Source organism: Musa acuminata, chromosome BXJ2-7 (genome assembly GCF_036884655.1).
Source record: "Musa acuminata AAA Group cultivar baxijiao chromosome BXJ2-7, Cavendish_Baxijiao_AAA, whole genome shotgun sequence".
Taxonomy (NCBI): domain Eukaryota; kingdom Viridiplantae; phylum Streptophyta; class Magnoliopsida; order Zingiberales; family Musaceae; genus Musa; species Musa acuminata.
In genome coordinates, this window is record NC_088344.1 from 22,611,264 (window position 1) to 22,623,509 (window position 12,246).

The window sequence follows — 12,246 nt, forward strand, 5'->3', positions numbered from 1 at the left end:
GATGTCACTTCTGACAAAAGGTATAGCAACAAAGTATATGATAGTGTAATATAAAAATTTTGATATGTCTTGTAATTTAAGATGATATTTCATAATTATAAAAATAAAAAATATTTACATGATAGTATAATAAGACTAAAATCAAACATATGCATTTTTCTTAATATGTCATTATGAAAATGATAATAAATTATTGATATGGTTTGACATCTTTTAAACATAATAATGATAATGTAGATGATGACGGAATATAAAAATCTCCATATGTCTCGTGATATATAATTATATTCCATAAGACAATAGACGAAAGGTATAATCTCCATATATATGGTAATATAATAAAGTGAAAAATCAACCATCAATATTCTTCTTAATATACCAATGTAGTAGAATATAAAAATTAGACATAATGTAGTAGATGAATAACAAAAGGTATAGCGATAAAAAGTATTTGATATCAATATGTCTTGTAATTTATGGTGATATTTCATAATTATAAAAATAAAAAAAATATTTACATATAATGATAGTATAATACAATGAAATCAAACATATGTATTTTTCTTAATATGTCATTATCCCTCACAGGACTACGTCGTATGTATCGCATTCCCACGAACTGTTCCACCACGATCCGTTGTACCATGTCGTCTCCTGGTGACATCTCTATTGCATTTTGATCCTTGTGGGATGAACTCGAATTGTGAACCCTCCATATATGGCCTCTGCCAATACATCGCAGGGTCTCTTCCACCTTCGATTTTGTTCGCTCCTTTGGCAATTAACCTTCATCCACCCACTCTTGGGTCACACCTAGATGAAGCACCGTTTTAGGATAGTTCATTGCCTAGTAGCTCCTGAAGTCTACCAACTTCACTGTAATTTGTGCACCATTGTCTGAATAAATGATAATGAATTATTGATATGATCATTCTTGACATCTTTTGAACATAATAATGCTAACGTAGATGATAATGGAATACAAAAAATCTCCATATTTCTTGTGATATATAATTATATTCCAAAAGACAAAAGAGGAAAAGTATAATCTCCATATATATATGGTAATATAATAAAGTGAAAAATCAACCATCCGTATATACCAATGTAAAAATTGTAATAAATTATTGATATGATCATTCTTGGCATCTTCTAAAAATATTAGTGAATAATTAGAATTATATATATATATATCTATATATATATATATATATTTCTTGACATTTTTTTCAAAGTAGTAAATGATTGAATTTGATGCACTCCAAAAGAAATTGGGATCGATCACCACAACAACATCCTCATATTCGGTAACCCATTTCATTAGGGGTCCGAGAGAACCGAAATCACGTAGAAATCGTAGAAAACCCTCAAAATCAAAGAAAAACCTCATCTTGTCGACCGGAAATAAGAAAATGGGAACACAAAGATCAATACGAGAGACAAACGAGATCAGTCGAGGCTAAAAGATCAACGAATATGAAAGAAATAGAGAACGGGGGAAGGGATGCGAAAGATGCTTACCGTTCGGCACCGCGGTCGGGCGACGACGAGAGCCAGTCGTCGTCTCGTTCTCTTTGGGGGAAGACCGACGGAGATCCAGTCGTCGTCTCGTTGGGGGAAGAGCGACGGAGATCGGGGTAGGGATCGGTTAAGTTCGCGGGTCGGATCAGCAAAGCGGTTTTGGTTAAATCGGGTCGGGTTCGGACCCGTTTAAACATGAATTGACGTATCGAATCCGTATATACATATATATAATCACCACCGCTCCTCCTTTTTATTAGGTTGCAGAGTCTCCAAGCAAGAGGGGAAGGCGTACTCATCTCTCTCTCTCCCCCTCCCAATCCTTTCTCTTGGGGCGGCGATCGTAGAAGCAACGGGCGTTGAGCGGCGGAAGAAGCCTGAGATGGCGGTGGTAAGCTCGGCGAGTGGCCTTATTGCGATGCTTCACGAGCCGCACCCGGCGCTGAAGCTTCACGCCCTCGACAAGCTTAATTCCCTCGTCCACCTCTTCTGGCCCGAGATCTCCACTAGCGTCCCGACCATGTGAGCCCTCCAGCGCCCGCATATTTTTCCCTCCCCGTTCCCCGTTTGTTCATGATTTCTTGTCCTTTTGCCTCCTAGGTTTTGGGGTTAGGGCTTTGCGATGAGTTCATGATTTGGGGGGTTTCATGCCAGGATTTCTGCTTTTCCGTCGAATTTTGTTTCTTAGGTATGGTGAACCTTAAGAATATTTGCGGGTTTTGGGGTTAGGATCGACGATCTTGGGATCGTTGGAAAACTTGATCACTTGCTATCACATGGTCCTATTATAGAATTAGGGTTTGTGTGGTATTGGCAACGTTTTGGCAGCTTAATTCAGGTATGATTGCATGGTTCACCCCTTCACTTGTCAGATCACGGCGTTCTATGTCAGACCAGGGAAATTTTGGGCAAACCTACTTGAGATTGTTCTGTTGTAGACCTGATAAAGATTATTTTTGCACTTGAGTATGTACTCAGCTTTACCGAGTTAAATCTGTCGGTTGCAGTGAAAGTTTATATGAAGATGAGGAGTTTGATCAGAGGCAACTTGCTGCATTGGTGGTGTCCAAGGTTATGCTTCTTTCCCTCTTTCTCTATGTTGATCGTTTGATGTGCGCCTTGATTTGTGGCACTTATCAATGGAGTGTTTGCCTCACGCTCTTGCTTGTGTTTTCTATGCAGGTGTTCTACTACCTTGGAGAACTTAATGACTCATTATCTTATGCACTTGGTGCTGGACCCCTGTTTGATGTATCAGAAGACACAGATTATGCTCATACTCTCTTAGGTATAAAATTCAGTCCACAGTGATTCACGTTTCTTTTGCATGTTTGTGAGCTCTAATGTATATTTTTTATGCTTGTTTTAGCCAAAGCGCTAGACGAATATGCCAGCCTCAGGTCTAAAGCAGCAAAATCAAGTGAAGAGGAGTCAAAGATGGATCCTAGGTTGGAAGCTATAGTGGAAAGGATGCTAGACAAGTATGCGAGGATACTTTGTGTACCTTATTTGCATCTTTTTGCTATTTAATGGAACATGTAAATGTGGTTTCTTCTTGATGCAGGTGCATTTTGGATGGAAAATATCAGCAAGCCATGGGAATGGCCATTGAGTGTAGGAGACTGGATAAGCTTGAGGAGGCTATTACTCATAGCGATAATGTTCATGGTGCACTTTCGTACTGCATCACTCTTTCACATTCTTTCGTTAATCACAGAGAATATCGTTGTGAGGTAAAATTAATTTTGTAAATATAGTCTTTTCTTAATTTTATGTGTGCTAACTTGTCTTGGTGCTTCATTCATACCCATCGTTAAAATGATGCTATAGTAACTAACAAATATGTTGATAGAACAAGAAGAAATTGTAACTAGGTGTTAATTGTACACGATCATGAATGACAATTTCAACCCAGAGTGTTCCCCATTAGTTGAGATGGTGTTCATTCATTAGATAGTCACTATGCTTTATATGCTGAGAGGTGAGAAAATTGTTTCATTTTATGATTGGATAAGATGGCAATGGAATAATATAATCTTGGTTGGAGAACATTGATGACTAGGCCATACAGGTCTCTAGAGCTAAGTAACTTATTTCACTTGTCAATATGCAGCAGATGTTAGTGATCTTTTAGAGTAAAGCATATTTTATAAGGGGCTCAGAATTGTTATGGCAGAGTTTTGTGTTTTTTCTTACTGTTATGGGTATCTATAGGTTTGGAAGGATATTTGCTTAGGACATTAATATATTGTGTCAAACTTCTTTTCTTCAGTTTTAGTTCTGAATCCTTTCGTGTTAAGCTGCATTTAGATGTAGATTTGGCCATTTAAGTAATAAACTAGAGACATAAAAGCTATGGATGGAATGGGAAATGCAAAATGCTAATTTGTATGAGTCTCCATAATTTTTGGTGGTGTAAAGTGATGCACATTGATCCATCATTCATCCAAAATGGTGTAAATGCAATGGGAAAGGGTTGATAAAACTAAGGTCAAGGTATTATCTTTTGTATACCTACCACTCACCTTCGTCCACTAACTAAAATTGATGGTAAAAAAGACAAGTGTGTACAATTCAAACAAAGGTTTTAAAAACTGGCCCAATAGTTTCTTTGGCAACTTGTTGGACCAACATGGTAATGGTATCAAGATACCAAAGGTTTACTGACATGAAATCAGTAGATAAAAAAAGCAGTATAGTGAATAATACTAAGCCATATGGTCCATTGCTAGTTCTTGACCAGACTACTAAAATACATATCAGTCTAACTTGTACTTTGAACCGACTGATATTGAACCATTATTTAAATATTTTAGAGGTTTTTACATGAAATCAATATTGGATAGAACATTGTTAACTTCAATTATATAAATATGGATTCCAGCTATGTAATGATTTAGAGGAAATGAAAGAGGAGAGAAAAAATTTCAAATATTTGTGGTCCTTATCATTCACATAGGTGGGCTGAGGCTGTTAGATATCCTCATAATGCTATAATTGAACCTAGAAGGCATAGGAAGGGGATTCATGATTGTGGGTGGGGGTGTGTGGTGTGTTCATGGTGATTACTATAGTAATGATGTCGATGATAGCTTGGTGGTGGTAGTGGCATTTGCAGTTGTGGCGGGTGTCTCTGTCAGGTGGGATTTTGTTGAGGCTTTTTTATATGGTTAACAGCCATTTAATTTTGTTAGACCTGTTTGGCATGAAGGACGTTGAAATTCTTAGTGTAATCTCATAAGCTGCATTTCGCCTTGTGCATTCATGTGCATATTGTTGTAAATATTTGTGCTTATACGAACACTTGTGTTGACATAGATAAAGCTGAAACTCCAGTTTGTAGCTCATGATTGGTTTTTCCTGAACACAATCTTTGATGTATTGGCTATTTAGTCTCCACATCTGGTTTAAAGTTTGCATGATAATGCACTGCTCAAAGTAATGTGTGGTGGATCCCTGATTGATTTTGTGTTGTTGTCGCAGGTTCTCCGTCTGCTTGTTAAAATATATCAAAGGTTGCCTTCTCCTGATTATCTAAGCATTTGCCAATGTCTCATGTTTTTGAATGAACCTGACACTGTTGCGACCATTTTGGAGAAGCTACTATCTGGGAGCAAGGTACTTAGCTTTGTCATTTTGTTTGAGCTTTGTTCCAATGCTGATGTATTGCTTATGTTTTGTTGTTTGTAGGATGATGCACTTCTTGCATTTCAGATTGCTTTTGATCTTGAGGAAAACGAACACCAAGCCTTTCTATTAAATCTGAAAAGTCGTTTGGCTGGCTCGAAATCCCAAGCTGTAGATCATGTGAACCCTGAACAAGGGTCTAGTGCACCAACTTCAGAGAACGGGAATGCCACTGCTGACGATACAGTTGCTGCATCTGAGGATGTTCACATGACAGAAGAATCTCATACTGCCAATGGGACTTCACAAGATATCAATCAAACTGATGCTGCATATAATGAGAGACTTGCAAAGATAAAAGGAATTTTATCAGGAGAGACTTCAATACAGTTGACTCTACAATTTTTATATAGTCACAATAGGTGAGGCATAAGAACTTCCATCGTTCACAAGGCTTGATGTGTACTCTTGTTTCTTAGCATTCATGCATGACATCTTTGATACTATTGTCTCACAATTTTAGGTCGGACCTTTTGATTCTTAAGACGATAAAGCAGTCTGTGGAAATGAGAAATAGTGTCTGCCACAGTGCAACAATATGCGCCAATGCAATAATGCATGCTGGAACAACTGTGGATACCTTTCTTAGAGAAAACCTGGTATGATTACAATTTTTTGTTTACCAATGAAGTTCCTATTCTTCTGCAAACTGATCTATGTTTATTGATACCATCTTATTGTTTCTTACAAATTCAGTAGGATTGTAAATCATTGTTGGCCAGTTACTTTTCCTTTTTTTTTTTGTGCATATTGCTTTACCACATTTTGTTACTTGACAGGAATGGCTTAGTAGGGCAACGAACTGGGCTAAGTTCAGTGCTACAGCCGGACTAGGAGTCATCCATGGAGGCCATCTGCAGCAAGGCAGGTCTCTGATGGCACCTTATCTCCCTCAAACTGGTGCTGTTGGTGGAGGCAGCCCTTACTCAGAAGGTGGTGCCCTTTATGCTCTTGGGTTAATTCATGCCAACCATGGAGAAGGCATAAAACAATTTCTCCGTGAAAGCCTGCGGAATACTAATGCTGAGGTGCTCTTTCTTTTCCGATAAGACTCTTGGGACCACCTCAGTTTTGAGGTTCACCAATATAGGTCTCAAATTTTTTAACCCTGTTGTATTTGATATGTCGATATATATTTACAGGTCATCCAGCATGGTGCATGCTTGGGACTGGGGTTGGCAGCCTTAGGAACAGCAGATGAAGTAATATTTGAAGATGTCAAAAATGTACTTTATACAGATAGTGCTGTGGCTGGTGAAGCTGCTGGCATTAGCATGGGACTACTTATGGTTGGGACTGCAAGTGAGAAGGCGACTGAGATGCTTGCATATGCACATGATACACAACATGAAAAGATCATAAGGTAAGTGTGGTTTTGCATAATTGGCATCAAGCATGGGATATGGTAGCATAAACTATATCTCTCTGTTTTTCCTTTGGAGAATGATAATCTTCAATTTGGCTATGTAATTCTCTGTGCTTTTTAGTCACAATTTTGGCACATCTGCAATTTCTATTATATTGCACAATATTTACTGGTTGCAGTTTGTATATGTGTTTTTTTTTCAGGGGCTTAGCTCTTGGAATTGCATTGACAGTATATGGAAGGGAAGAACAGGCTGATACATTGATTGAGCAAATGACTAGAGATCAAGATCCTATTATCCGTTATGGTGGCATGTATGCTTTGGCTTTAGGTTATAGGGGGACATCAAACAACAAGGCCATCCATCAGTTGCTTCATTTTGCTGTGTCGGATGTAAGTGATGATGTTCGCAGGACAGCTGTTCTAGCCCTTGGATTTGTCCTATATTCTGAACCTGAACAGGTTAGTTTCTATTACTTGTTTTTACTGATATCTTGTTTATTTAATATATTCCTAAGATTTGAAATGGAAGTTATTATGCACTAGCCACATGAATTTAATTTCGTGAAGGTTTCTGGAAATCTTATACTTTGATAGCAGAGAGGAATATCCATTAGTTCAAGTTCTTTTACGTACCTATGATTTAAAAATACCCTCTGTTTTCCCCCTTCTCATTACCAAAGTATTTTTTGTACGGCATTATAGTTGTATTGATTAGTAGCCAGTTCTGCAATATCAATAACAATTTACTCATAGTTGACAACTTGACACCTATGAAATATTTCTAGTTTTCTTGGTTATAATCTAGTCATTAAAATTGGCTATCATTACATCCCTGCAGACCCCAAGAATTGTTTCCCTGCTATCAGAGTCTTACAACCCACATGTCCGATATGGTGCAGCTCTAGCAGTTGGCATTTCCTGCGCTGGTACTGGTTTAAGTGATGCCATTTCTTTGCTAGAGCCATTGACGTCTGATGTCGTGGATTTTGTTCGCCAAGGAGCCCTCATAGCTATGGCTATGGTTATGATCCAGACTAATGAATCCTGTGACTCTCGTGTTGGGACTTTCAGGTATATATATGTACTCCAGTCTAATGTCGGTATGAAGTAGATAATAGCTGCTTTGCTGTACTTAATCTGCTTGATTTATGTAGGCGGCAATTAGAGAAGATAATTCTTGATAAGCATGAAGATACAATGAGCAAGATGGGTGCTATATTGGCTTCTGGAATTCTTGATGCCGGTGGAAGGAATGTAACTATTAAACTACTTTCTAAAACTAAGCATGATAAAATCACAGCTGTTGTTGGGCTTGCAGTTTTCAGCCAGTTCTGGTATTGGTATCCCCTTCTCTATTTTATAAGCCTCGCGTTCTCCCCAACTGCCTTTATTGGACTTAACTATGATCTGAAAGTTCCAAAATTTGAGTTCTTATCAAATGCAAAGCCTTCCCTATTTGAATACCCCCGCCCAACCGCACCTCCCACTTCGACTTCAGCTATCAAGATGCCCACCGCTGTTTTGTCAACAGCTGCAAAAGCAAAGTCTAAAGCTAAAAAGGATGCTGAACATAAAGCTGCTTTGGAGAAGCCATCGAGTGATGATACATCTAGTGGTTCAACTTCTGGAAAGACGAATAAATCTTCTGAGAAGGATACTGATGCAATGCAGGTGAATTTTCATGATTGCTTGTCGAGTTATATTATGTTTACATACAATTAAATATTGTTGTCTTTTCATATCCTGTTGAGATAGTGTATAGATGTCACATTCTCTTGGAGTCTCGTAAACTTCAACTGCCAACTTAGGGTCTCTTGAAAGGAGACAACAGAAGGCTTTTTTTTGGGTCTTGGGACTTCTTTAGACTTGGGTCTTTAAACTTTTTGGGTCTTGGGACTTCCTTGACTTCTAAAATGGGTACATCCCTTTGGTGCATATTTGAACAACTTACAGCAAAGTCTCAAAAAGTAGGCTACTGTTAGAATACGCTATTGTTAAATGTTTGACTTTTATTTGGAGATCTTTTTGAGAATTCATGTGAGGCCATGGGAATACAAATTATCTCATTCCTTGGTCAGTAGAGGTCCGAAATATTTGCTGATCTTAAACTTCTCATCCGCAATTTATTTGAGTTTTAAAAACTTCACATCATGATTTTGTTTTTCTTCAGGTGGATAGTGCTTCGGAAAAGAAGGTGGAGCCTGAACCGTCTTATGAAGTTCTGACGAATCCAGCCAGGGTTGTCCCTGCACAAGAAAAGTACATCAGATTTTTGGAGGAAAGTAGATATGTTCCCGTTAAGTTAGCACCCTCTGGTTTTGTGCTTCTCAAGGATCTACAGCCAACCGAAGTTGAGGTACTCACACTTTCTGATGCTCCAACGACCTTGCCATCCAACGTTGGGGGTGCTGCGACGGCCACAACCGGTCAGCAGGGATCAGGGTCTTCAGCAATGGCAGTAGATGAGGAGCCTCAGCCGCCACAACCTTTCGAGTATTCTGGATGATGACTGGACTTACCCCATGCAAGAAGGAACGCCAGTGGGGTGGCTCATTGCTGGGAGGCAAATCAAACTTTTCCGTTTCGTGTCGTGTCATCGTAAATTTTTTTTCCCCTCATGTTGTGAGATTTGTTAGTGCAAGGAATCAAGGTTACAATTATCAGTCATCGGGGCAATGCCGGACAACATTTTAAGCTTAATTCCGTTTTAAACTTAAATTCTGCTATCATGACACTTGGAAGTCTCAAGATTTTACATTTTTTGATCCCTGCTCGTTTAATTGGTATCGATCCAATGGGTAGTAGTCCTATGCCTTGTTTGCATGATTGAATTGTTGTTCTTGTTGCATCTGTAGTAGTCCACAGGCAGTTTGGCTACGGTAATGAGGTTATACTGCTGTGCCTGTCTATTAGTGATCCAACTTAACTACGTATGATCTATTCGTCTGCAACTTTGTATGCAGCTTTAGCTTTAAACGAGCTCGTCCATTCATTGACAAGTCACCAAAATCACACTGAGTATATCATGACAAATAGAGTTAACGAGACGAGACCGTTTCTACTAGCTGTACAGCCTCCTAGTCGCTCCCCATACAGTGCAACTTAGCATCAGCCGGGTAAACTGGTCCTTCCTCAAAAGAATCCTGCTGTCTCCATTCGAGAACAAGAAGGAAAAAAAAAGTAAGCGACCAACGATCTGGAAGCAATTACGGACGGAGAAACCATGTTCGTTCCTTACAACCTGACCATATGACGGGATCTGTTCTTCCCGGTCGCTGAAGCAGTCCCTCTTGTTCTTCGACTTCCATCGGTTCCTCAGCTCCAGTCTCTTCTCTTTCATGGTTCTCTATGGGGTCAAGGGAGGAAGCAATCGTAGCAGTGGCTACCTCACCATCAATTGCCATTTCATCCACCGGTAATGTCATCATCAGGTTTCGATTCTCTGTCAGAAAACTCGACCATGTTAGTACAGGAGTCGGACGCAAATGAAAAGACAGCCAGGAATCAGAAATAGAACTGCGGACACTTGGCAGCACACCCTGTGGCAGTCCATCCACCTGGAGCTGCGCCTCGAACGCCGGAGAACTCATCGCCACTTCTTCTTCGAGGATTAGCGGCGGCTTGCCGTCCTTGCAAGCAGTAGTAACACGAGTGAGGAACATGAACGCTCGAGTCTTCTATGTAAACCGCGAGAAATCATTGCGGAAACAAGAAAAGGAATTCTCATCCGAGAAGGATATGAGGAGGAAGAATCTTGTGATTACCAGACTTATTTTGATCCTTTTCGTCTCAGAAAAGAGCGACAAATCGGGTTGGCGGTCGTTGACGACCTCCAAGTCTTTCCTCTTCGTGCTTGCAGGCACAAACATGGCCATCCAAGAAGGACAAGAGCACCAAATCCAACCAAGCTAATACCTCAATCTACCTGCCTACTCCAAATCTCTCTCCATTCACGCTTCTTATCTTCGAACTAACTTGATGAGCCTACCTCGTCGTCTTCCCAATGGTTGAATCTCCGACCTTCCATGAAGCTGTGTAACCATGTCACATGCTGCAGGGAAGTCAAAGGGTTGACTTTTGATTGAGATTGCCAAAGTTCTCATCCTTTGCAAAATCCATCCTACTTAGCAACCGTGGTGGACTTGGTATAAGATAATTTGCCTCAATTTTAGATGATGGTGATGCGATCTCTAGGTCGGTCTGACCTTAATATGTGCATTGGATCTTTCTGCGACATCAAATGATTGTTCTCGGCCAAGTTCTTTTCAAGTATGGATGACTATGTAGCAACTTGGTGAAGTACTATATTCACTTAAACAAACACACAAAATGTATATGATTTATTAGAGTTTTAGATTCACCAGAAGTTGGAATTTATCCTCATCCATATTAGGTACGCTGACACAGTCTTCGAAGCGCAAGTACGGGGAGAATGTGGGACATACTTGACCTAAGCCTCTTGTAAGTCAACAGCTTATTTGGCTGAGGTTTTCGAGTAGGGTGCATGTTCCCAACTTGAATGTCACGTTATCTTTCTGCTAATCTTCTACCACGTTGACTTGGATCTTATTCAAAGTAGATTCACAGGAAACTATTAGTATTGCTATTATGAACGAAGGATTATAGTGGGTTAATTACCTGTTACCTCATACTCATATATATATATATATATATATATATATATATATATATATATATATATATATATATATATATATATATATATATATATATATATATATATATATATATATATAAGTAAAGTAGATGTTAGCATCCTAATTTTTAGACTTAAAAAATTTATATTATAATCTCTATAGTTATGAAAGTGAAACACCTAATTTCATTTATCCTAATGTTATTAGTTTTACTAATAAAAATAATAAGTAAAAAGATAAATTTAATGTTCTAGTTAATGGTGACAGATGACATCGGTGGAAGTAGACAATAGTGTCGCTAGGGGTCGTGGGGGGCCATGAGTGACTATTGTAGATGAAGAGAGTGGCAACGAGAGGTAAGGGCCACTCTACATCTGCGTCGACGCTAATGTAGTTATCGATTGGCCCTTTTGTCGCTTTGTATCTATGACAACGTTGATGCAGTTGTCGAATTGCTGTTTCATTGCTCTACATTTGCATCAAAAGACGTAGTTGCTTAGCAATGAAAAGGGCCACTGATGTAAATGTCGAGCAACCTTTTTGCAACTCGACAACTATGTCGATGTCGACGCAAATATAGAGTGGCGAAAGGGCTGCTTAGCAACTATGTCGAAGTCAACGCAAATGTAGAATAACCCCCACCTCTCGCCATCTCTCTCCTCATCCACAATAGCCATGTGAGCGACCCTTTCGTCAATTTGAATTTACGTCAGGATCGATGAATTTATCGAACGATGAAAGAGACACTCGACAATTGCGTCGACATCAACGCAAATACAAAGAGATCCTCACCTCTCATCGTTGCTCACCTCATTCACAACAACCACTCGAGTGGCCCTTTCGTTACTTTATATTTACGTCGGCGTCGATACAGTTGCCGAGCAACGAAAAGATCATCGATGCAAATGCCGAGTGGCGAAAGGGCTACACCGTCATGGACAAAGTTCTAAATATGATATTTAATATAATACTTATGTATATCCGTGTCTTTCAGTTTGTTTATGCTTTGCA

The 12,246-nt window shown here is 39.2% G+C and overlaps 2 protein-coding genes and 1 long non-coding RNA gene across 3 annotated transcripts; 1 reads left to right on the forward strand and 2 right to left on the reverse strand.

Moving 5' to 3' along the window:
* Positions 1 to 493: 493 nt before the first annotated feature.
* On the reverse strand, positions 494 to 1,617 carry LOC135617374 (uncharacterized). Its single transcript, XR_010488717.1, has 2 exons — positions 1,522 to 1,617; positions 494 to 897 (listed from the first exon to the last, which is right to left on the reverse strand). It is a non-coding gene; the product is annotated as an uncharacterized LOC135617374 (long non-coding RNA).
* A 155-nt stretch (positions 1,618 to 1,772) lies between these two features.
* LOC135617371 (26S proteasome non-ATPase regulatory subunit 1 homolog A-like) lies at positions 1,773 to 9,344 on the forward strand. The gene is made up of 14 exons (XM_065117467.1): positions 1,773 to 2,043; positions 2,529 to 2,592; positions 2,704 to 2,809; positions 2,891 to 3,002; positions 3,086 to 3,254; positions 5,005 to 5,139; positions 5,212 to 5,570; positions 5,672 to 5,807; positions 5,988 to 6,236; positions 6,351 to 6,571; positions 6,778 to 7,036; positions 7,416 to 7,648; positions 7,732 to 8,248; positions 8,748 to 9,344. Exons 1-14 carry the CDS (start codon positions 1,904 to 1,906, stop codon positions 9,081 to 9,083), a joined length of 3,036 nt encoding a protein of 1,011 aa, XP_064973539.1. The 5' UTR covers positions 1,773 to 1,903; the 3' UTR covers positions 9,084 to 9,344.
* On the reverse strand, positions 9,043 to 10,793 carry LOC135617373 (uncharacterized). The gene is made up of 4 exons (XM_065117478.1): positions 10,342 to 10,793; positions 10,116 to 10,206; positions 9,819 to 10,019; positions 9,043 to 9,720 (listed from the first exon to the last, which is right to left on the reverse strand). The coding sequence occupies exons 1-4, from the start codon at positions 10,450 to 10,452 to the stop codon at positions 9,710 to 9,712; spliced, it is 414 nt and encodes a 137-aa protein (XP_064973550.1). The 5' UTR covers positions 10,453 to 10,793; the 3' UTR covers positions 9,043 to 9,709.
* Positions 10,794 to 12,246: the final 1,453 nt, after the last annotated feature.

Bases quoted from the DNA above. Each gene is read 5' to 3' on its own strand.
- LOC135617373 (XM_065117478.1), bottom strand. From the start codon at position 10,452: ATGGCCATGTTTGTGCCTGCAAGCACGAAGAGGAAAGACTTGGAGGTC. The intron at 10,207-10,341 runs GTAATCACAAGA...ACTGCTTGCAAG, and splicing joins AAAGGATCAAAATAAGTCTG to GACGGCAAGCCGCCGCTAAT. The intron at 10,020-10,115 runs GTGTGCTGCCAA...GTTTTCTGACAG, and splicing joins GGTGGATGGACTGCCACAGG to AGAATCGAAACCTGATGATG.
- LOC135617371 (XM_065117467.1), top strand. From the start codon at position 1,904: ATGGCGGTGGTAAGCTCGGCGAGTGGCCTTATTGCGATGCTTCACGAG. The intron at 5,140-5,211 runs GTACTTAGCTTT...TGTTGTTTGTAG, and splicing joins AGCTACTATCTGGGAGCAAG to GATGATGCACTTCTTGCATT. The intron at 7,649-7,731 runs GTATATATATGT...TGATTTATGTAG, and splicing joins TCTCGTGTTGGGACTTTCAG to GCGGCAATTAGAGAAGATAA.